The sequence below is a fragment of the Cyprinodon variegatus genome, unplaced genomic scaffold (genome assembly GCF_000732505.1).
Source record: "Cyprinodon variegatus isolate N-32 unplaced genomic scaffold, C_variegatus-1.0 Scaffold1485, whole genome shotgun sequence".
NCBI classification, from domain to species: Eukaryota; Metazoa; Chordata; class Actinopteri; order Cyprinodontiformes; family Cyprinodontidae; genus Cyprinodon; species Cyprinodon variegatus.
This window is the reverse complement of record NW_015151938.1, coordinates 20004-44713: the sequence shown is the minus strand read 5'-3', so window position 1 is coordinate 44713 and position 24710 is coordinate 20004. Positions and strand designations below refer to the sequence as shown.

At 39.1% G+C, this 24710-nt stretch overlaps 2 protein-coding genes and 2 non-coding genes across 6 annotated transcripts in view; 2 read left to right on the top strand and 2 right to left on the bottom strand.

The window, feature by feature from the left end:
• Positions 1–5506, bottom strand: part of LOC107103595 (protein angel homolog 2-like) — an 18566-nt gene extending 13060 nt beyond the window's left edge. The window contains exons 1-3 of one of the 3 annotated variants that reach the window (XM_015403366.1): positions 5122–5506; positions 764–1581; positions 191–402 (exon numbers count right to left, since the gene is read on the bottom strand). In XM_015403366.1, the coding sequence (XP_015258852.1) occupies positions 191–402; positions 764–1574 (1023 nt within the window). In that variant the 5' untranslated portion in view covers positions 1575–1581; positions 5122–5506. Of the gene's footprint in view, positions 1–190; positions 403–763; positions 1582–4356; positions 4510–4677; positions 4814–5121 lie in introns of those variants that run through there. The other 2 variants (XM_015403365.1, XM_015403364.1) reach the window with 2 other exon arrangements.
• trnat-ugu lies at positions 47–119 on the top strand. Its single transcript has one exon. It is a non-coding gene; the product is annotated as a tRNA-Thr (tRNA).
• trnat-ugu lies at positions 1750–1822 on the top strand. The gene has a single exon. It is a non-coding gene; the product is annotated as a tRNA-Thr (tRNA).
• Positions 5507–12060: 6554 nt separating the features above from the next.
• LOC107103596 (polypeptide N-acetylgalactosaminyltransferase 14-like) overlaps positions 12061–24710 on the bottom strand; it is a gene marked incomplete at its 5' end in the record, with an annotated part of 31455 nt that continues 18805 nt past the window's right edge. The window contains one exon of the mRNA XM_015403367.1: positions 12061–12860. Coding sequence (XP_015258853.1) covers positions 12702–12860 — 159 coding nt within the window. The remainder of the gene's footprint in view (positions 12861–24710) is intronic.

The window sequence follows — 24710 nt, the reverse complement described above, 5'->3', positions numbered from 1 at the left end:
GTGTCCATATTTATAATACAGGTGTTACACTGCTGTGGACAGGTGAGGCCCTATAGCTCAGTGGTTAGAGCACTGGTCTTGTAAACCAGGGGTCACGAGTTCGAATCTCGTTGGGGCCTAAATAATTTATTTATTCCTTTTATTTGTCTAGATCTTTCATAACTTTTAGGTGTCTAACTGCTGGACTCACATCCGCGTTGTACTTTTGGATCTCAGCCAGCAGGTTGGGCAGTCGGTACTGCCAGGGCAGCACGGTAGGGTCGCAGTGTCGGTACAGATAGGCGTTATCCTGCAGCAGCTCCTGAGACAAGATGTTGTAGGACATCACTGAGAAGTCGAACACTCTGCTGTCCCCTGGTGGCCGTGGCTCTGTACTGCAGGTCTCCCACTGTCTCTGAAGACCTGAAGCCAAAAGGAGAATTTATTTCATTTACCAGGTGATGTATGAGACAAAGTCTTTAAATACAAGCAGGAACTGAAGCAGAATTTCTGATAAAAAAACATTTTTTCTTTGTCATACAAGAGCAACTTGGTATCAAGACTAAATCAAATATAAGTTCCCAAACAAGTGTGCGGCCTCTTAAGTGCTGGTTATACTCCCCGTTTAGCTCGTCGGTTCTCCTGATTGTCATGAAAAAATATGAAACAACTCTCTGCAAAAACCCAAGGACCATTCAACAAACTAATATAAAAAAAAAGTCTATTTATATGGGGAAACATTTCTAAAGAACACATTTTCCTGATAGAAAAAGACAAAACCTACATCTGACTGCTGGTCTTTCTGGTTGCCACTGGTTTGGAGCTTGAGTGGAAGGCTGGGATGGAAGCTCTGGCCATCCCTCTGGACCGACACCTCCAACCATCTGATGTTCTGCTGAACCGGTTTGCTTTCCCTGAAGGCGACCCAGCTCCTCAGCAGACCGGCCTTTGAACCAGGGGTTGGATCTTTGCGCTGGAACGGGATCCTGCCGAGACGTGGATTTGGGGGGAGGGTTTCTGGAGTGTTGATTCAGACTTTCATCTCTGCTACCTTTCCTCTCCCCTTTAGTCCTTTCATCAGCCTTCTCCCTGCTGCTTTCCCTCCAACAAACTCTCTCTTGTTCAGATTTCGGTTTATCTCTGATTCTAACGAACTGATTTTCTGGTTTCCTGTCATCCCCTCTAAAATGCAGATGATGGTGTTCCTGCTTAGATTCTCTCTCCTTTGCTTTGCTCCTCGTTTCCCTCCCTCCTCTATCCTTTTCTTCACCGCTTCTCCCCTCCTCTACACTTTTCCTCCGTTTGTTGGGAGGCTCTCTGTTAGGACGCTCCATCATGAGACCCACAGAGGTGTGGAGGGACTGCAGACCGGCAGCGCTGAAGCGACCGGGCGGGATGGTAAAAGGGTGGAACGTGCTACCAGTGAAGATTGGGTGATCCGGTGGGCGAGGAGGGGGCAGTCGAGGAGGCCAGGGTGGAAACCTTTGGACTGACCGGCATAGATGAGAAGCAGGGGTGGATGGTTGGTTGGAGAAGGCCCGACACCCTCTGGGATGATAGGAGGACCTGAAGTAGGTCAGCCGGCGAAGAAACATGGGAGGGCTGGAGGGGAGAAAAGACGGAGTCATTTCAAACCTGAAGCATAAGACTTTTAGACACAAGTCCTGCAGAAACTCAACTGGCCAGACTGGAATCAGTCAGACAATGAAGAGGCGTGCCTACCGAATGATGGCATTTAAATTGCAGTCTGTCTGAAGATCTGACAGCTAAGGCCCTATAGCTCAGTGGTTAGAGCACTGGTCTTGTAAACCAGGGGTCACGAGTTCAATTCTCGTTGGGGCCTAAATCTTTTGTTTTATGGAGAGAATTCGTCAAAACAGTTGACTTAACATGCCCAAAATACAAATTTAATCCAATTTCTAATAACTGATGACGAATTGGCAAATACTACAGCAGTTCTAATCACAACAAAGCAGGGTAAAAAAGAAAAAGAAACACCAGAGACCCATTTCAAAAAGTGGAATTCAAGTATTTTGAGTATAGAGAGGTTATCCTGAGTATTTCAGCTTTGTGATATTTAGGAGCGGTTGATCGGCGGTACAGTGGGTAGCACTGCTGCCTTGCAGCAAGAAGGTTCTGGGTTTGACTCCCAGCCTGTGGTTTCCCTGAGCATGCATGGGTTCTTTTCCTCCCACAGTCCAAAAACATGACGGTTAAAGCTCATTTATACTTCGAAACCATTTTATTTTAGTCTGCAGACACATTGCTGCACCTTTCCCAAATTGTAGGTAACAGGAGGCCTCTGATCCATCAAATATTCATCTCCTCTACGCCTATTTCCTGTCTGGTACCTTATCGTTTTGTTTGTATGACCGCCATTGTGGAAAACAACTCGTGAGGATGGACCAGCTAGAAGAGCGAGGTGCGCGAGAACGCTGGGACCCTTTTTCCACCTGGATTCCCGCTCTTTTTGACCCTCATGTCCCTCCATTGTCGGACAAACTTGCCCCCACTTCTTCACCGACTCGGCCATATCTAGACCCACAGCTAGTTCCTGATTGTCCCTCTTTTGTCGTGCCGTGGAATAACATAGCACAGACCTCATACCTGCGACAAGCTAACTGTGACACATTGCTGCAGGAGGATAACCAACCCTTTAGGTAAATTGGTTTCTCTAAATCCTCCTTAGGTGTGAGTGTGTGCGTGAATGGTCGTTTGTCCTGTTTGTCTCTGTGTTGCCCTGCGATGGACTGGCGACCTGTCCAGGGTGTACCCTGCCTATCGCACGTAGATAGCTGGAGATGGGCACCAGCAGCCCTCGCCACCCCGCTTGGGATAAGCATAACGGAAGATGGATGGATATTCAGGAGTTTTGGTTTCAGAACAGCTGATATCAATCAGCTAATCACGAGTATGTAAGAAGCCCTGATCAATGGTGTGAGTGTGTGTGTCATCATGGCAACAGGAAGAAATGAGAACTTTCCAAGTGAGAATTTTTCACCAATAGAACTTGAAATATTAACAATACCACATTGAGACAACAAAACAACACAGTAAACAAAAAGGAAATGCTGTCACTGCTGGGATTTGATACAGATTTAACATTTTAGCCTAAATACTATATATTAACATTACAACATAGTGTGTGTTTTTGTGGCAGGCACAAAGGATGTAGTAGTAAATTAAGAAAGACTACAATACAGTAAATAAGATAAGTTCCAGTTATCAGCTATTGTTCAGCTTCACCTTTACCTGCTGAATCCTGTGGCCTTCATTAACCTTATTCAGCAAACACATTTAATATGTGAAAAATAAAAAAAAAAATAAGAAAATTTGTAGAGTGTTTATAAGAAAAATAGTAACATGTTTAATGGAAAAGGAGAACCTAAAAATAAAACTAATATCCTTAAATTTGTAGACTAGCGGTGAATGTTATGCTACATATGCTTCTGTTTTTCACTAGAAACCTAAAAATATATGAATATATTACTTGAAATCTTATTTATCCTAATTCATTTTTGTGGATTTGTAACAAGGAAAAAAAACTTAAAAGGTGATTAATCACATTATTCTATTCTGATTTCTTACTGAAGTTTTTGGATCTTTTGTCTGCAAATCTCAGTTATAAGATATAATAGATTAAAACCTAAACTATTCCATGGTTTAATACGTCGCTGACACTTTGCCTTCAGCATAAAATCTAAAATTCAATTTGGTGACACTGATTACTCTTTCACTGAGGGTTATATGTAAACAAAACAACAACAAAAAACCCTCATAAAGGCTGATATTTAGTGCTAAATATTTGTTTATATAGCTAATGATTCCCTTTAATCAATTCTCTAATTAGATGGTCCAGAACTCTGCTAGGATAACTGGGGATAAGTATTAGAAAACAAAATATTTCCATAAAAGTGTGTCCAAAGTATCATTGTTAAACTCGAAGAAAATGCTTAAAAACACCCATGCATGTGATTGGTGCGTTCATGCACTGGAAATTGTAGGATTTTTTACTTTGGACAAAGTGAAATAATAGGAAATAGATATTGTTTAATAATATTAGACACGCAATCAGTGAAAAGAGCAGATCAGGACAAATTTAGGAATTTCTCCCTGACGACTAACCAAAGAATGCATTAGTTTGGTCGTATTTTATTTTAGTTTAAATAAAAAAAATCTAAATGCAAGCAAAAATATAACTTTAAGTCGTGTTAAACTTTCACTTGCATGATTATAAAACATTGGATCAGTGCAATTATCAAGTAAAAAAGAGCATATAACCGAATGAAACAAAGCGGGCTAACAGATGTTTGGCTAGCTTGAACCTCATTTAACGAGAACCGTTAGTCTCCAAACAGCTAGCTGATTTTAGCATACCTGTTCTGAGGGGAGGAAGTTCCATGTTCTATGCTGGGCCTCAAGTACATTCAGATACAACTTCAAAAAAGTACATTTTCGAAGTTAATTTCCTTACAATCAAAACCAAAACCAGTCCCCACTAAGTGTCCCTAAAATATGACGCAAGAAAAGCCGTGGTGCCTTCAATTACACATAAAAAAGGTCGATCTTTTCCGAATCCGACAAATAAAACGCTAGCTTGAAATGTGCAAAGTACGACTTATTTCAAACAACGTTTCAAAAATGTTACGCAATGACTTTTAGACAGCGTTTAACGATTCAAAATACATTTATTCGTACCTGAAATCCCGATTATTCCGATGATTGTGCATGGAGTTAAAACAAAGAAAAAATACAACTCATAAACTGCGCTGCAACGATTGCAAAGTTATTAAGTTCCGTGAAGGTATCATGGCTTCTCAACTTCTAAAAAAGTGGGAGTTGTAGTCCATTTCAGTCTTTAGCTAGCTTTGATCCATACAGCTTCGTAACTAGAGTGAACTACGTCATTAGCGGTACTACCTGAAAAAGGAACCGACTGGAAACAACTATTTGACTTCCAGTCCAGTGAACCGACTGGAAATATCACGATTCTCTAAACAGAAAAACGCGCTGTGACTGTCGAGAATTTTGGTACCGTTGCGTTTTTTGAAAATAAAATAATAGTAATAAGATAGATTTTTTTTTTTCAAAGTAGCCGAGCAAAGAATGGTGGTAGAAAGAAGAAAAGGTCACTGTACTTACGTAAAAAGGCGTCTGTCTCCTCTGGAAATCAGGGATGCGGTTAAAAGCGGCTCGTAAAGAGAAAATGTCAGCTTTTATCCAGCGGCATATTATGTTGTTTACGGTGTTTAAAATCCAAGGCGAGGAAGCCAGGTTCGGGTTAATGATTCGATGAGCGGGTGAAATGGACCCTGGGAGCAGGGGGGCGTCTGTACATACTGTACTCTGTCCCTGTGTGTAAAAAACACCCCGCCTCAACTTAAAATGACTGAGCATCAGCCTGCAGGAAGGCTGACTGTTGGTTAAACTTCTTCCCCCATCGCAGAGATCCTGCTGCAAACGCAAACAAGTTCAAATGAGTAGCCTATAGAAGAAAAGAAAGAATAAATAAAAGCACCCATCGCAAGTACTGCCACCCCTGGTAATGATGGGTAAAAACGTTTCAAAGTGAAAAAATTTTTTTTTAGACCTAGATCAGGGGGCATGAGTATGGAAGCCTGTTTCCGCCACTCTGTAAAAAAAAAAAAAAAAAAAAAAATCTCTGTGGGATCTGAAGCAGAGACATCTGAGACTGGCCTCCAAATCCTGATTCATGCGTTCAACCTGACCATTGGATTGAGGATGGTAACCGGAAGTGAGTGAGACCTTGACCCCAAGAGCTGAACAAAAACTCTTCCATACCTGAGAGATAAATAGAGGGCCGAGGTCAGACAGTATGTTTTGTGGGTTCCCCATGGAGGCGAAAAACATGCTTGACCAGGAGTTGGGCAGTTTGCAAAGCTGTAGGGAGTTTCCTCAGTGGAACTAGATGGCAGGCCTTGGAGAAACGCTCAATGGTACCGTATTTTCACGACCATAAGGCGCACCGTACTAAAAGGTGCAGTCTCAGTTATTTGTCCCATTTCTGTATTTAACACACACATAAGGTGCACCGGACTATAGGGCGCGTTTTTTATATACCGCTACATGTCCTCTACTACGTTTAAATACCTCTACTGCGTATTTAAAAATAGAGCGGGAGCAAAACTGAGTATGTTTGTGCTTTATTCATGTATTTATTACAAAGTATTAATCAAACCTGGGAGCTGGCCGTGAGACAGACACATCGATGATCACACAGAGTGCTGTGATCACTCCTCTGAAACAGTTTATTGAGGCATAAATTAACTTAAAATGCAGAAATCTGCCGGCAGAATAAGTTCGCTTTTATTATCCTGGTGCCTGCAGCGATGTGTCTGTCTCGCTGTCAGCTCCCATATCAGCTTCTCTGATTGGTTGATGCGGTGCGTCCAGCAGCAAAACTTCACTTTTTCCATCTCGAGCAGCAGCAGCGCGTTTGCGGCGCGTCATGCGCGTCAGATGCTTAAACGCTCCCGACGCGCTGTGCCTGCTGCTCAAAACACTCTGCGGGACCTTTTGCTGCACCTATACGCGCGTCAACCATTGACTTTGCATGTAAACTCGCTGCTTCTGCTGCACCTGCTGCATCCGCTGTGAAAGCAGCATTACTTTGAACGGCCGGTTCACACCGATGTCGAGCGGTTGAAGTTCCTTTGTCAGACCTCCCCCAATAACAGCAAGCACAGCGTTCATTTGTTTCACCTTGTTTTTCACATCGGCTGTGAGATGGGCACGCATGGAGTCACAGATTAACAGCGATGGTGATGAGTGGAAAAAACCACCTGGTCTCCTTACATACACCATCATCTCCTCAATGAGGAGATGATGAAACAGTTCGACTTATTCCTGGATGGGCAGAAAACTGAGAGGTGTGGAGCCAGTTAATAACTCGAGCACGAATGAACGTAGACAGTTTAACTAAATCCTCAATCTCCCAGTTGACTGCGTCTACTGAGCAGCTAGGAGGCAGGATGGGAGCAGCAGGCTCTTCAGATTCGTCCGGGGCAAACTGCTGTGAGAGGGCATCCGGTTTGATGTTCCGAGAGCGAGAGCGGAAGGATATGGAGAGGTTAAACCAGGAGAAAAATAGTGACCAGCGGGATTAGCGTTTTAAATTTGACAGAGTTGGTTCTCCATACATGTCTGAATGGGGCATTAAAATTCCTGACCCAACCTGCTGGGGCACTGTTGAATATCTACTCACACACTCATGTCCCCTCTTGGCAAAAGTTTTTTTTTAAAATGTCCTGATGCTTTCTAACAGGATTTAGAGCATGACCAAGAGGGGACCTTAAAATGTGGTCCCCTGTTGGATAGGTGGGTAAGAGGACACAGACATAACAATCCTGCCACAAGGCGTCCCCAGTCTTAATGTGCTCCTGGTGCTGGTCCCAAGAACTGATAAATGGAGAAGATTATGTCAATAAGAGAGTCCGGTTTCAATTATCAAGATAATATTTACACAGGTGTAACATTTTGTTTTTTAAATCTTGATAGGACTGGTCCTTTACATTATTTTATTTTTAGTAATCTCTCTAAAAATAATATAAAATTACACGAAAGGCTTCCTAACATTCCATATATGAATTTTCCAGTATAAATGATTGGGTAGCTGTTAATGAGTAAAGCTAAGTGCTGAATTACAAAGCAGGCTTAAATCAGAAAGCAACCTGACAAAGACACCTATCCAGGAGTCTTTGTCATTTCAGTCGGCTTGAACCGGAGCAATCAGTAGTTGGAGTGTTAATGTATTTAAACATGTTTATCAGGAATATCACTGATAGAAGGTGCTGTACTTTGTACTCAGCATATCTCCTTTCAACAGACTGGGATAGAGTCTAATCTGAAAGCTTAATTTAGGAGGAAAATGGCCTTTTTAAGAAGTGCTTTTCAAATTTTAGGTTTTTTAACCTTTATTCTACGGATAATTCAAAAGCATTCAGCAGTAATAAGATTATGTATAATCTGATTAATCTAATTAAAGTACAGCAGCTGATCATCTTCCTCATTTACACTGTAAACTAAAGGTCAAGTTTAATCTACAGAAACATTAAAAATGTGTTATTTGTTCATAATTGTTATTTATATCAAAATAACTTTCTTATAAAGGCTTTATTTTACACAGGAAAACTTGATCAAACTCAGCATCTCTAAGAGGAAACCATCACAAATATGAAGAATAAATAAAGACATTATGATGGCAGCAAAAGCAGAAAACACTACAGTTACATTAAACCTCTATGTGTCAGAGTCTACGGAAACCGCGGCAGACCAAACCAGACGAAAGTGCGCATTCAGCTCGGCAAAGAACTCATGCTCTTCCTCAACACTGAAGTCCTCAGACATTTTTCTTTCGTTGTTTCTTTCTTTGCACAGGTAAACAGCACATTTCTTCTTCTACGCTTGCATTATCGGCAGAGCAGACGCTGAATGCGCACTTTCGTCTGGGTTGGTCTGCCGCGGTTTCCGTAGACTCGTGAACGAGCTTTTAGGAAATCCTATACACTACTGTTTATGCTCTAAAAACATTCTAAATGACTTCGTTTCGAGTAAATTCTGGATGCTACCCACTCAGGACACTTGGAATACATTGGACGAGCAGTATGGAGGAATATTGACACGTTTTTTGTGGACTTTTATGGACCTTTCTGCCTCGGGCGCCATAGACCTCCATTATTTGAATGTCAGCAGACAGCAAGAAGCCTCCCAGATCTCCAGATGCATTTGAGATATCAAAAAAGTACTCCAGAGTGTTGTTCAGCATGGGGGTGAGTAGAAAATGAAGGCTAATCATGTTTTGGGTGTACTATTCCTTTAACTCTGAAGAAAACTCTCCTCTTAACTTCCAGGTTGCTCTGCCTCCATTTGTGATGATGCTTAAGAATGCGCTGAAGTTCCTAGTTTGCAGACATGCCACAGTTAATTCAAGAAAATGAAAACAGGCATTATAAAACTTTATTCAGGAATCAGAGAGGATATCAAAATGACGCAGGCGCAGATGTAAAACCTGCGATGTGCTTAGTTACAGCTGTGAAGGAGGGACAAACATTTAGTAGGACAGCAGATACTAAAGCAGAAAACAGGAACCAAATCTGATAACATGAGGGTTGAAGGTTTGACTCCCATTAACTTATTAGCCCCTTTAGTTGGTGACCGATGTTTGACCTGCAAAAATTTTAATTACATCTGGGATTCTATCAAAGAGACCAGAACAAAACCAGAATTTTTTTTTTTAATGAATAAAAATAGTAAAATTACCTTATTTCAAATAATCCTACAATTTAAATGTAGTAACTTTGACATGAGAACAAAAATGAAAGCATGTTTAGCTGAAATAAGCGGAAACATATCTGGCATGCAGCACGGCAGACACTCACAGAGGAGGAGGAAACTGGCGTCTTGCTTTCATGTCATTTCTTCTGATATTATATATTACAGAACAGAAATAGAGAATGTTTAATGTTTTCTCCTGTCAGCCATTTATCGGGGCAGATCGTAAAAATCAATTAAAAAAGAAACATTTTCCAGATTTTTCCTGTAAAGCAAGAAAAGGTACATGCAAAAAAAACTTATGTAACTTAAATAATTAAATCCCACTCTTCTTTTAGTTTCTCAGAGGTTAAAAGGATCAAAATTATGATATTATTCAGGAGAAGAGTACAAGAGATCCATATGGATGGACAGACAGGCGGATGTATATTATAATTATTAAAATGATACAACATTTGAACTTTTAGCTATAATTCTACGGGTCACTTTTTAAAGAATAAAGTTTTCTAAAAGCACAGCATTGTAAAACACGGTGGTGGCAGCGTCATGTTCTGGGGTTACTTTTATTTCCAGTTAACTTAAAATTTCAGTCAGTTTTAACCCGAAACCTTCAGGACTCTTAGAGAAAACTGCAGATGAAGAAGGATTCAATATTTAATCATCACAGAAAATCAAAACAAACCTTTCAATGAAAACAATATATTGATTCATGAGGAAAAATGGTTGTTTTGGAAGTTTTGGAGTCACAATCTGACACAGAATATGTGGCGATGCTTTGAGTGGTCTGTGAAGAAGGAATGTATTTAAAACCAGCATAATCTGCAGAACAGTTTCAGGGTAGATTTAGCAAATATCATCCAGATGTTGGACGCTAATGAGGCTCAAACCAAAGAAGAACATAATTAAGTGGTATTAGTATTAGGGTCTGCAATGGACTGGCGATCTGTCCAGGGTGGACCCCGCCTCTCGCTCGTAGAAAGCTGGAGTTAGGCACCAGCACCCCTCGCAACCCCGCTTTGGATAAGCGTGACGGAAAATGGATGGATGGATGGATGGTATTAGGGTGTGAATATTTATAAAACCAGATTGTCTCAGCTTTGCCTTTTTTAGTTTTAGATTTGACACTGAATCAACATCAGATATATGTTCATTTTGACGCCAAATGTTGATCCCAGTGAGGTTTTCTAAATGTGGGACAAAGAGAGGAGAGGTCTTCTGTTGATAGGAGCAACGCCTTGACTTCACCTTCTTCGCCAACCATGGCGACAATTTTCTTTGTCCTCTGATCTCATGACTAAATAAGGCTCGATTAGGGAATAGATCTAGCCTCGTGAGACCATCCTGATCTCGCGAGCTTTCAAGGTTTCACTCGCTGATCAGTCTGGAGACTCTCCGTTAAAGAACATTTGGAGCCGTTCACCAAACGAACGTCCAATCAGCGTTGGCTTTGAGGCGGGTTGAGGTGTGACGCAACGAGAAGCGCGACAGTTCAGTCTAAAGAACATGGCGGCTTCAGCCGATGAAACTAGCGTTAGCGTGGCTATTGAGCAAGTTTTATCGGAATTACAGAGTATTTCTTTACTGAAAGAAGAGCAAAACACTGCTCTGGAGGCTTTTCTCAGAGGAAAAGACGTTTTTGCTCTTCTCCCGACTGGTTTTGGCAGGAGTAGCCTGGCTTGTGGTTGTGTTTTCGTCGTCGCTCTGTTAGTACGTCATATGCTTCGTTGATCTGATTGGTTTATTTGGCCCGTCTATCACCAACATAGGCCAATCAGCTAACCAGTATTTTTCGCCCCTTCCCAAAATTACTCCAACGGAAGGTTTTCAGATGGATATGCGGAGCAAATCCATCTGGCGGAGTCAGGTTCCTTGACTTCACCTTCTTCACCAAACATTTTCTTTGTCCTCTGATCTCATGACTAAATAAGGCTCAATTAGGGAATAGATCTGCTGGTGAAGATTCTCAGTCATCCAGGTCATAGTCAATCCAAACAAAGAAAATTAAAAACTATCCACTGGACTTTATTTCCAAGTTGGAAGACGTTTCGCTTCCCTTTCAGGAAGCTTTTTCAATTCAAAATGTCAGGAATAGTGTTGAATTCGAGGTTTTATACAGTAGCCCAACAAAATCTTGTTTTTGTTTTGAAAACATGCAAAAAGAAACGGATTTAACGACCCCCTTTCAGAGACATGGACAGGTATGGGGCATTGCAGGCTAATAAAAAAAGCTAAATAACCCCCATTCCAAAGGGGTGGACCCATTCATCCGTTTCTTTTTGCATGTTTTCAAAACAAAAACAAGATTTTGTTGGGCTACTGTATAAAACCTCGAATTCAACACTATTCCTGACATTTTGAATTGAAAAAGCTTCCTGAATGGGAAGCGAAACGTCTTCCAACTTGGAAACAAAGCCCAGTGGATTGTTTTTCATTTCTTTTTTTTTTTTGGTAGGAAACAAATCACCTTTTTAACAGAAGACAGGATCGACACCTTAATTATCGCCCAAATCTGTCTACATCTCTTCATTCTCCTCAGCACCAAAATACCTTAAAATCTGCAGCTGCTAATTATTGTGGGTAAACATAAGAATATTTATTTTTTTGAGTGAATCAACAACAAATTTCTAAAAGATAAACAAAACAATTCTGCAGAAAAGAAGAAAACAATATGAAAACCTTTTTTATATAAAACATTCAGGCAAAAGAAAACAGGAAACAATTCTATTATTTGGTTTGAAAAAAGTCAGAATCAATATTTTGACTTTGAAAGCCAACAGCTGAAATATTGGGTATTAACATTAATGCAGAATGATTGTAATATTTAATATACTGTCAACACTGAAAATTAAAAACATAGGATCAGCTAAAAAAAAAAAAAAAATCAAGAAATATGGAAGGAAAGAAGTAGGTCATCCTCTGATCATTTTAAAGTGGAAACAAAACAAATATTTTCTAAAAACAGCTTTAATATCCTTCCATTTTTTACTTAAAGTCTTTGCAAATAAAAGGAAGCTATTCTGAATATACTTTATCATCATCTGAACTGTTGAAGCTGCTGAAATATTTGGTAAACATGACAGAAGTCGGATTCTTTTCCCTCCTAATCGAATGTTTTCGCCCGACGATGACAGTCTGGATTTTAAGGTGCACTTAGTTTCACTCTGAGTCAAACAGACTCTTTAATCCAACCCACATATTTCCATGCATTTCATCTGTTGCTGTATTTTCCTCCCCTGCAGCTGTTTTTGTTTCACCAAATTTCAGCCCTTTGACCCGTACTCTTCGTCATCTTCCTCTGCGGTGATCCTCAGCTCGGTGCCGTGATGGTTCCCACGCCTCCAGTTTGTGCAGGTCGGACGGCTCGGCCAAAGCTCTCTGAAGTGGAGAGTCGGTTTATGGAAGCAGGTCTTTGGAGGTGAAGGATCACATGGTCACGAAAAGGGCACCTCCCATCTCTGTGTGTACGCGCTCAGTTCGCAGGGGCTGATGACCAGCATGCGGGACGAGTCCAGGCCGTCCAGGGCCATCTCAGAGTCCAAGCAGAACCGAGAGACGATGTGCTCCAAGTGAGTCCCGGATTTCTGCCACCGCTGTGGAAAAAAGCAACAAAACAGAAAAAGATTATATTACCATCATAACTTTCTTTTCTTCTTAGTAATTTATACTTAGTTTTAGTTTTTATTTTCCATCCTTCATGTCTATCAGACACTTTGCTGCATTTAGAGGAGGGGAGGAATACAGAGAACCGCCTCCGCCTGAGACATTTCTGAAAAGGTCTTCAGTCATGCTCCACAGAGCGAGTCTGTGAGAAGATGCACCAATTTGCAGGGAAAAATGTGTGTGACTATGACAAAGGGGCTGCCTCTGAGTTTAGCATAAAAACAAAATATTTTACAGCTGCAGCTAAAATCAGAGAATGAAATCCAGGCACCAGTGATCCAAACAAGAAACTGCACCACTAGCCGTTCCACCACGGAGCTGCAGGGCCCACACGGTTTATTAACGGGCCTATGTCAGACTAATCCAACTATTTTTATTTTTTTGTGTGTGTTATAATACTATTACTTTGTTAAAAGTAGACATGAAGTGGTATTAAACTATGGAGGATAAAAAGTGCCAAAATTAAATAAATAAATCCAGCATTAAATAAATAATTAAATGTGTCATTCATTAATTAAAACCATGTCACTAATATAAAGTGCCACAATTAAATAAATACAGAGATAAACAATTAATTAATTGTGTAATTCATTAAATAAATAAGGAATTAAATATATAAATGTGTCATTAATTTATTAAAATACGTCTTCATTTTATTAAAACAATATATATAATTATTTCAGTTTGCATTTAATTATTTCATGGTCCTGTGTCGCAGTGCATCGAAACCATTAAAAGAATCTGTCAAACTCACCCATCAAAGTTAGGGGGCGGGGTTAATGCGAATCGAGTCTCTGTAATCGATTTGCTTCGCCTTAATGTGCAGGTTGACCAATCAGGTGTTAGATAACCGCCCCCTAACTTTGATGGGCCGGTATTCTGCAACTTTTAGATCCATCCTTGGTCCAACACACCCGAATCAAATGGCTGAGTTACCTCCTCAGTATGCAGTCAGTCATGCAGTCCTCCCAATGAGATACTAATTTCTTATAAAAGGTTTGGAGTTTTTATTTTATTTTAAAGCACTACAAAAATACATTAATATCAATGTTATAACTTAGATTAATGTTTAAATGCTGCCTTTAGGCTCAGGCTAATTTAAATGCATTTCTCTCTGGGGCTGATATAATTTCTTGGAACCTTGCCTCTTGTTCCATTCCGTTGGAACTGCAAATTTTTCCCATTATCCACAAGTAATTTGCCCATAATCAACATGCACACCCGTACGCTGGAATCAACTTGGATAATTGATGGGGATCGCTTTCTCTATATTACTTCTGAGTAAAATCAAATATCTTCTGTCGATACCTACAGCCATCCCCCTATAGTATGTTACCCTTATGGAGGGTCTTTTTTTTTTGGAGTGGAAAACCCATTTCTACCCCAGTAGAAACTGCTACCTCTATATTCATTTAAAATCCCCAAAAATATATCTGAGGCAAATTGATCAGAAAGTTCTGTCATAGCTGCTCCCAGAAAAATACATCTAGAAGTTCCTGCTGACAAATTCCAACTGTTGACGGAAAGAAAATGTCTAATTTTTATCACTCAAGCGAATGAGACCCACTGTTTCTCATTCAAGCCAGCATTTTATTAAATACTTTGCAAGGAAGGACAGAGACAATGTTGGGAATATTCCTCCCTGTTCCAAGTCACACAGGGATGGATTCTCACAGACTAAATATAAAGTTTCTCACATAGATTTTCTAAAAAAAACTGACATATTTGTTGAAATAANGGTTATCTAACACCTGATTGGTCACCCTGCACATTAAGGCGAAGCAAATCGATTACAGAGACTGTGATCCACAGGTTGTTAACATACTCTGATACAGTAGGTGGCGACTCTATTCGCGTTAACCCCGCCCCCTAATTCAACACAAAACTAAATGCAGTTTCTAACACATCTACGAAGGGATTCACAGACAGACCAAAAAACTTCAAATTTTTACTACGATGAGAAAACGCAACTTTAGTTAACTTTGTCTTATTAGCAAATCAGACGCTGGTTTCATGGCGTGTTGAGATAAAACCGATCTAATGAAAAAAAAAACAATATTATTTATTGGCATTTAAAATATAATTAAACTTTGTTAAAAAATAGACCCAAAAATATCTAAAATTCAAAGTTTCTGAGTTGGTTCTTGACCTCAGAGTCGCCTGACTGAGCGTCAAAATTGATTCTTACTTAAATGTTAAGACTTGAGGATAAAAACTCAAGACTACCGGTAACTTAAGACTCTGGTAGGGTTAGACTTAGACTTAGAGAAACTTTATTGTCTTTTTTTATACATAGAGTGTAAACCAAACGAAATTTCGATACAGCTTTTGCACAGTAAATGAGTGGCTTACAGCACTGAAAAGAACATTTGCTTTTATAAAGTGATCAGGAATGTAAAGTGTAGCAGAGACATTTTGCAAAAGGTATTATTATGGAAGTTTTAGAACAGTGCAAAAAAATAAATAAATATAAATGGTGCAAAATGCAAAAGAATACGGAGTTAAATTCTATTTAAAGGGATTTTAAAATTCGCCATTTAGTGCAAATATGATATCCCACTAATTGTGCAGAGGGGAAAACTAATCTCTTGGAGCAACCGTCTGTGAAAACAAAGAATTTGTCTCATTATTAAGCCTGTGTACATTTTACTACTACTGAGTCAGATTATGTTTAGACCTTTTTCTCTCTAGATTCACGAAATCTACTCATCTTGAGGCCTTTCCATCCAACTGTGGAACACATCGATGGCAGGAAGTAAACAAAGGAGAAACTGTCCTGTTGTTACACAAGCAACAACATAGATAGGCTTAGTTGCTGCTGAGTTTTTAGAAAAAATATTTTTCCTTTAGAAATTGAAGGTTGGCTCTAATTTTAACAGAAAAGATATTACTGACCCTAAAACAATCGTCTTTTAGCAGCGAAAGCTCACCTGGATGAAACCCACTGAGTATAAGTTATCTCCCCCTTTAGATATTTTCTGAGAGATAAAAGGTAAATCATTGCAAGATGCGGAAATGAATCCAAATGATCTTTGCATCTTGAAAAGTCTATGGAAAAGAAAAATGTAAAATATATTTTCGATTTGCTTTACCCTTATTAACCTGCTGTTTCCAGGCGTTTCAGCCCTGGATGCCGCCCCCTCCTTAGTGCAAACAGGTTCACCTCTCAAACAGTTTCTCATATCAGTTCTCAAAAGATAAATAAATAAATAAATTGTGCAAGAAGAAAATAAAGCCTTATTCTTGAATGCACCTCCTCCCTTGTGTGCAAAAATTGACTACTTTAGCCATTGAATGCAACAGAAAATGCATTTTTATGCACTTTGTTTTCTGTCCACATAGTTCTTATGCAGCTCTTTAGCCACAAACCTGCAGCAAGCCTTCAATGATTGCAGCTCACATGATGGATTTATAGCAGGGCCGGGGTGGGCAATTCCAGTTCCTGGGGGCCAGTATCCCGCAACTTTTACATCCATCCTTGGTCCAACACACCCGAATCAAATGGCTGAGTTACCTCCTCAGTATGCAGTCAGTTCCTGCAGTCCTCCCATTGACCTAATTACTTGATTCAGGTGTGTTGAACCGAAGGCACATCTAAAAGTTGCAGGATACCGGCCCCCAGGAACTGAAATATCCCACCCCTAGTTTATAGATTCAAGGGTTCAGTACAGATAGAGTTGTTAATGTTGTAGCCCCCATAATTAGTCACTGTGTCTATGACACGATGAATTAAGCCGTCGTTTATGTCCAATCATTGCTCATTTGCTCGTATTGATACTGGTTGACTTACAGTATCAATACGGTACCCTTCCAGGTCTGAATCCTGCATGGACAGAGCGCTCAGATCAGGGAATAAACATGAAAGGGCAGGAAAAAGCAAACAATGTTTAGTGGAAGGAAGAGTTTTCCGATGTTTCAAACGATTAAAATAAAGTTGTTCATCTTCACCGTATAAAGAAGACTTTTCAGGAAAGGGATGTCACCTCATTTATTCTTTCAGTTATTTTTCTTCCTCTCATCCAATTTTGAAACACATTTTTGCTTCTTTCTTTTTGGTTTAATTTTAGGTCACTTCCTCCAATTTACTAATTTTTAAGACTTTTAATTTCAGGTTATCTTAAGCCCTACCCTGTCATGGATCTCCCCGTTTGGGACTCTGAGTTTTTAGTTTTCAGTTATTCTGTTTTGTTGATCTTTGGTTTATTTTCCATTATATGTAGCAGACTTTAGTTACTCTCTGCTGCCCCCTTGTGCTTGTTTCCTTTCCCCTTGGCTTTCTTCTAGTTAGTTCCACTCACACCTGCTCCTTATTCACCTCATTAGCCCATGCTTTGTTCTGTTCTCCTTATATACTCCACCTCTGCAGTCACTAAGCGCTGATTCCTTGTTGTAGTTTAGTTGCTTCCTCATTTCTGGCTTCCCATGTGAGTTTTTCTGGTCTTTTGGTTCTTGTATTTCATATTTTTTGGATTTTTGTCTTGGTTCCATCATTAAATCTACAACATTCACCTCTGCCTCCTGATCCCTCTATTTGGTTTCTCAAAAAACGTCCACCCAACTGTGACACTTTAATACCTTTGAGTTATTAGCTATGAGATGCTAATTTCTTATTAAAGGTTTGGAGTTTTTCTTTCCTTTAAAGTACAACAAAAATACATTAATACCAATTTTATAACTTAGATTAATGTTTAAATGCTGCCTTTAGGCTCAGGCTAATTTTAATGCGTTTCTCTCTGGGGCTGATATAATTTCTTGGAACCTTGCCTCTTGTTCCATTCCGTTGGAACTGCAAATATTTCCCATTATCCACAAGTAATTTGCCCATAATCAACATGCACACCCGTACGCTGGAATCAACTTGGATAATTGATGGGGATCGCTTTCTCTATATTACTTCTGAGTAAAATCAAATATCTTCTGTCGATACCTACAGCCATCCCCCTATAGTATGTTACCCTTATGGAGGGTCTTTTTTTTTTGGAGTGGAAAACCCATTTCTACCCCAGTAGAAACTGCTACCTCTATATTCATTTAAAATCCCCAAAAATATATCTGAGGCAAATTGATCAGAAAGTTCTGTCATAGCTGCTCCCAGAAAAATACATCTAGAAGTTCCTGCTGACAAATTCCAACTGTTGACGGAAAGAAAATGTCTAATTTTTATCACTCAAGCGAATGAGACCCACTGTTTCTCATTCAAGCCAGCATTTTATTAAATACTTTGCAAGGAAGGACAGAGACAATGTTGGGAATATTCCTACCTGTTCCAAGTCACACAGGGATGGATTCTCACAGACTAAATATAAAGTTTCTCACATAGATTTTCTCAAAAAACTGACATATTTGTTGAAATAATCTTGAGTCTAAGGAAGGGTAGGTTATTACCAAAATATCTAAAACTGGAAAACAGCTTCTGAGGTAAGATAAGACCTGTATTAAGCCTTGCCTAGCGGGTGCTCTGCTTGAGGGAAAACTTTTAAAGGTAAGCACATAAATATCAGCACTTGAGACTTTATAATAAATAGATTTTTCTATATTTTGTTTATGGGGTTTTTAGCTGGACATCTGATTGTAGTTTGTTTTTATGACCACTAGAGGGAGCTGTCATCTAAATTTACTCTAGATTTCTTTGCCCAGAATCCTTGCAGCCACATGTTTGTTATTGTTTGTCTTTTTCTTTGGGATGTTGTTCAGTTTAGAGCAAAAAAAAAAACAAAAACAAAAAAAACAGAATTTACACTAAGATATAATGAATATATGTTTTAAATGAGGAAAAACTGGAAAGGTACCAATAAAAGTAGTTATTTTGTATAAATACAGTAGTAGCCATTCAAAATTTCCCCACTTTCCTTGATGGGTCCTTGGCTGGTCCCCTACAATTCCTTTATAAACATTGATATTTGTACTAAAATATTCTTTCTGTCATGATTTGTGGACATTAAGATCTACAGAGAAGCTTTATCTCCTGGTCAAACTCTGTAATTTAATGAATGAGTCAGAGCAAAAAAAATATTCAAGAGGGGGTCGCTCCAGTGGCTGGGCTGCCATTCGGCTGGCGTTTGCCTGGGAAGGGCCATTTTGAATGGCTGCTACTGTAAGCTGAATTGAAATGTCAAAGAAAATTTGACGTCAGATTGAATCTTGGAGGGTTTGAAAACAATTTCACGGATAAAGAAAGGGTCCAAATGAAGAGTAGAAAAATCTAAATCTGATCTGTGTAAAATGACCGGCTCTGCTGCAGCTGCCAGGATCCTCACAGAGCGGCGACTGGCCGCACAGCTTTTTAATTGAAAGCAGAAAAAGAAGGATAATTAAAAGTAAATCAATTAGCATTCAGCTCATTACCGACGGCTGCAGCAGAGCTGACATCTAATATGAGGCCAACACGTTGCATTACTCTGTCTTTATACCAGTCAGAGCTCCTCTGGTAAAGTTCATCCTGCCTTTGTTCCTGTTAGGCGACCGTGGGGAGAAGAGATCGCATCTCATCCTTCTATGGTCATCACCGGATGACAGCAGGACAGAAACTTCCTCCTTGGAGGATTCTGCTCATATCAGGATTTCATTAAGTTTTTTTTATCTTTTAACTAAAGAGGAATTCTGTGAAGTCAAGATTTCCTTCAGAGACAAACAGAACAGATGGAGGTAAATGCAGAACCAAAGGTTTGAAATGACAGGGTGGTTTTAAAGTGAGTGGAAAACATCAGCTTTTATTTAAAATGATGTGACGCAAAGCTCGAGTAACGGGTGATACGTTTTATCCATCTATCGTTACCTAAATTTCCCATCACACGATCCTGCCACCATTATGTTTTACAATGGAGATGTCATGTTCAGGGTCATGTGTTTTTCGGTTTTTCCAACACAGAGAGTTTTGTGTATAGGACATGAAATTCAACTTCAGTCTGATCAGATTAGAGCAGCAGCTTATTCTACTTCCTCTACATTGGAAAGACTTTTTATAGGTTCTTCACTGCAAAAAAATTAAATCTAAATAAGTCATTTCTTCTTAAAATAAGTGCATTTTTTCTTGAATTAAGGATTTAAGTGAGACACTTTGCGAATGGAACAAGACAATTTACACTTAAAATAATAAAAAACTATTGCATTGTCTTATTTCAAGTGCATTTTATCTAGATACCTTATTTAAAGAGTAAAAATACTAATTCCATTGGCAAATCATTTTATTTACCTGCTCAAATTAAGGGTAAATAACCTTAATTTGAGAAATTTTTACTCATTTTGAGATGATTTTTGCAGTGTTCAAACAACTTTTATTCCAGCTTTATTACACAAAAACAAATTTATGCTCTCCTATAAGCTTTCAGTGTGTTTTAGTTTGACGTTTGCAGCGGTGCTGTACTTTTGACGTTCAAAGCTGAGGTTAAATCTTTTTCTTCTTATAATTTAACTCTGCTTTAAACTTATGACCCGTTTTCATTCGTCTTCCAGATGCTGATTATTCATTGATTTTCTCAGATAAACATTTGTCTCCTTTCTATCTCTTCTTTCTTTCATTCATCTTTTCTCTTTTTTTTTATTTTTTCTATTTCTTCTTCTGTTTTTCTGCTCTATTTACATTGCAGTGTCCATATAAACTGTAAAACTCCCTGCATAATTATAATAAAGCAATTTATTTGCATGAAACAAGTGGAGCTATATGGCAATTGTCATACTGTTCCACTGGTGAAAGTAAAATCTGTTGGGCTCTTTTTGGCATCAAGACAATTATTCTTATTGCAACATTGCCAGACAGGACACTGCAAAAAAAAAATAAAATAATAAATAAATAAAAAAAATAAAACATTTGAGGCTTTAATAGAAAAGTTGCTTTCATACTGAGAAAAAATTACACACAGACTCGGACACACACGGAGTCCTTTACTATTAGAGTGGAGGGGACTAAATATGAATATTAGTTCATCACATGAATTTTAGAAATCTAAAAATATAGTGGAGGATTTTTACGATTTTTTTTTAAAGACCCGCCCTCTCCACTTAAAAAAAGTGACCATTTAATGTCTGGAACGAATTCTATTATTATAGATCTATTCTGTTTGGAGTTTTCTATATGATTGTGGCTGGGGTTGGGCTTTCTGCAGCATTGCTCTGCTGGTGTTAGCGGCTGCAGCTGGAGGTTGTTGCACCATGCGCCTTCCATCTAGACGCATTCTCCCTGGTAAGGCTGTGCTTCCTGTGAAAGCTACCTGTTTAGATTTTAATTTACTTGACCTGAATCTACAGGTTTTTCAAATGGGTTTTCTGGTTTAGCGTTATCTTGGAGCTGCAGCGCTTTGGACGCTCTGCTGTCTTGTTTTGACTTTTTGGGACGCTGTGATGGCTGCATGTACAACCACACAAATGGTCTGGTAATTCTTTCATTAAATCTTCTATTTTATTGTATTGTATTTCATTTTTTTTTACTTTGATTTGGCATTGGGTAACTATTTGGGTGCACACATTTAGTTGACTCATTTTGTCATTTCTTGCTTGTTTGGTTTTCTGTACATTAATATATTTTTCATTTGAGTTGCCAGTTCCTGGGAGGCTGTCATGAGTGAAGCCAGTAAAGGAAAGGAGGCCCCAGCTGCAAAGGATCTCTTCATTGACATGGAGGCCTAGTTGGACTCTTCCACTTACTTTTAGAAGGGGTGTAGAAAGGGTTAAGGTTTCTGTATTTGGTTTTGTTTTTTATAATAACATTTGGAAAATTTAATATTTAAGTCCTCTTCTTCATAATTCTGATTTAGTATGATGTTGATTAGTTTTGTCTTTTGTTGTAGTTTTCTTTAGGAAAATATATTTTATGTTTCCCTCTTGTTTCAAAATGGTCTGATCAACCAGTATATAAATATATTTCCCTTGTGTGTCAGTTAGGTAGGCCTTTTCCTGTGTCAGGTTTGGATTATGCTGATTTTTGTCATTTGTTTTCCTTGATGGGCCCAGTGTTGTTTGAACTTGTGAACTTTATTTTTGCAAAATAAATTTGTTACAATTTTTTCATCAAGACTTCCCTGTGCTTCTCTGATTTTTTTGGCTCGGTCCCTCACAGCCGCTCTCAACAAAACCGGGTCACAATAGGATGCATTTTTAAGGCTAACGTATGCTTCTGACGCATAGCCTCTGTAACCGTCAAACCTTTCTCTGTGCATGCCCACGCCCCCCACGCAGCGGTTCTGCAACAGTCGTCGGCACCTAAAAAAATTCCTGACTACGCCTCGGAGGGTCGCAAACCCACGCACATCTTAAGCGGAAGCGCGCAGACAAAAAGCAGCTGTGATTGGTCCTTGGTATGCCTTTCTGGCTGTCTGTGTGGTCGTCCTTCATTTTTAAATACCGAGGAACAATTACAATGGACAACTACGATGAAAGGTAAATCGAGGAGGTTCGGAAGTACAACCACTTGTGCGATACCGCAGACAAATTATACAAAGATGCCAAGGTCTCTGCCAAAACAAAGTTCTCGCAATTTCTCGAATAGGCTCCCCCTAGCGCTTTGGTGGGAAACATATCTAGAAATTCCAGCCCGACGGTGCAGAAGCGTAGCAGCAAAACTGATTTGCGACCAGACCCAGGCGACATTTGATGTGTGCGATTGCAGAAATATAATCTGCCCTTTAGTGGTAACGATGAGACGTCAACGTTTGCAGCTTTGAAAGTGTTTGGTTCCTCTGCTGCTTTAAGGGAGAAACATTTTCAGACGTTATCTTATTCCTTTAGCCTCTTTTTTTAGCATTTATTTCCACAGCTGTTGTTTGTAAAATGAAGTTTTATTAATGTAAAATGTTAATTGTATCCTGTTTCTTTTAGCTAAACCCTGCAATGATCTCAGAGACAATCTTTGCCCCAGTGAGGAGAAGGAGACTAAACTAGACGGGATTCAAAGTGTTTATAGGCAGACATGTAATTTACCTCTGATGAAAGTGACACTAAGTGCTGCCTGATTTATATAAGTGACATTTTATGCAGAGTACTTTGGAAGTTCAGTTAGTTCACTTTAATATGATTATTCTAGGTTTAGTTTAGTTCTTTCTTTTTGTGTATTTCTGCTGTTGTTGCTTCTCTCTCTTTATTTTAGCTTCACTTTGCATTTTCTCCTTCCCTCGCTGTGCCTCAGTCTCCACCTGTCAGCTCTGGGCTGTTTCTCTGGCGGATCTTCATTCTAATTAGCTATCATCGCTCTACTTCCTGCCTTCTCACACACACGGCCGTGCGGGAGCCTCTGCGTTCGTGTGAGTATGTGTCAGCATTAAGGTTTACACGTTTCATTTACATGACAGAGATGTGCTTCGGTGACTCGGCTACAATACACACAGATAAACAGAGAAAACAAACACAGATGTGGATGTTTGCGTGTAATCCTTTAAGTGTTGAGCCTAATGCTGAGCTTAGTCTCCCTCAGGTATGTCACACCTGCCTGTCTAAGCTGTGCAGGAACTTCTGTTTGCATGTATTATGATCCTATCAGGTAGAATCCAAACATCAGCGCTTTTGTTTGTTTAACTTTCCTCCCTCTGCAGGTTTCTGTAGAAAAGCCTGATTTTGCTAACTGAGTGGAATGAACTGGGAATATTCAGGCAGCAGCAGCAGCAGCAGACAGTGACGCTCTGCCTGCTGAATGAAGGATTTATACAATCACCTCCTCTCAACTCTGTGGTTTGTTTGAAACAAGGTCAAGCAAAGAGAAAAGATGTTTGGAGGAGGAAGGTTTTTTTTTTGATTGACTGCATGTTTTATGTATTTTTCTTGTGGATGTTTTGGTTTGGATTTATTTTCTTAAAAGAATTTTTTTTTTCAATCTTGAGGTTATTTTTCTTTTCTTGCTCAAACACAAGTTTTCCTCTTTTCTTTCCGTCCAACTTGTTTCCTGTTTTAGAGTTTTGGTATTTCATCCTCCCTTTTATTCTTCGTTCCTTCCCTTTATCCTTCCTTTCTTCCATCTATCCTTCATTCCTTTTATCAATCCTTCCTTCCTTCCTTTTATCTATCCTTCCTTTTATCTAAACTTCCTTCTTTCCTTTTATCTATCCTTCCTTTTATCTATCCTTCCTTTTATTTATCCGTCCTTCCTTCCTTTTATCTATCCTTCCTTTTATTTATCTGTCCTTCCTTCCTTTTAGCTATCCTTCTTTCCTTCCTTTTATCTATCCTTCCTTTCTTCCTTTTATCTATCCTTCCTTTTATCTATCCTTCCTTCCTTCCTTTTATCTGTCCTTCCTTCCTTCCTTCCTTCCTTTTTATCTATCCTTCCTTTTATCTATCCTTTGTTCCTTCCTTTTATCTATCCTTCCTTCCTTTTATTTATCCCTCCTTCCTTCCTTTTATCTATCCTTCGTTCCTTCCTTTTATCTATCCTTTGTTCCTTCCTTTTATCTATCCTTTGTTCCTTCCTTTTATCTATCCTTCCTATTATTTATCCTTCCTTCTTTCCTTTAATCGATCCTTCCTTTTGTTTATCCTTCCTTCCTTCCTTTTATCTATCCTTCCTTCCTTCCTTTTATCTATCCTTCGTTCCTTCCTTTTATCTATCCTTCCTTCCTTCCTTTTATCTATCCTTCCTATTATTTAACCTTCCTTCTTTCCCTTTATCTGTCCTTCCTTCCTTCCTTCCTTCCTTTTATCTATCCTTCCTTTTATCTATCCTTTGTTCCTTCCTTTTATCTATCCTTCTTTCCTTCCTTTTATTTATCCATCCTTCCTTCCTTTTATCTATCCTTCCTTTTATCTATCCTTTGTTCCTTCCTTTTATCTATCCTTCTTTCCTTCCTTTTATTTATCCA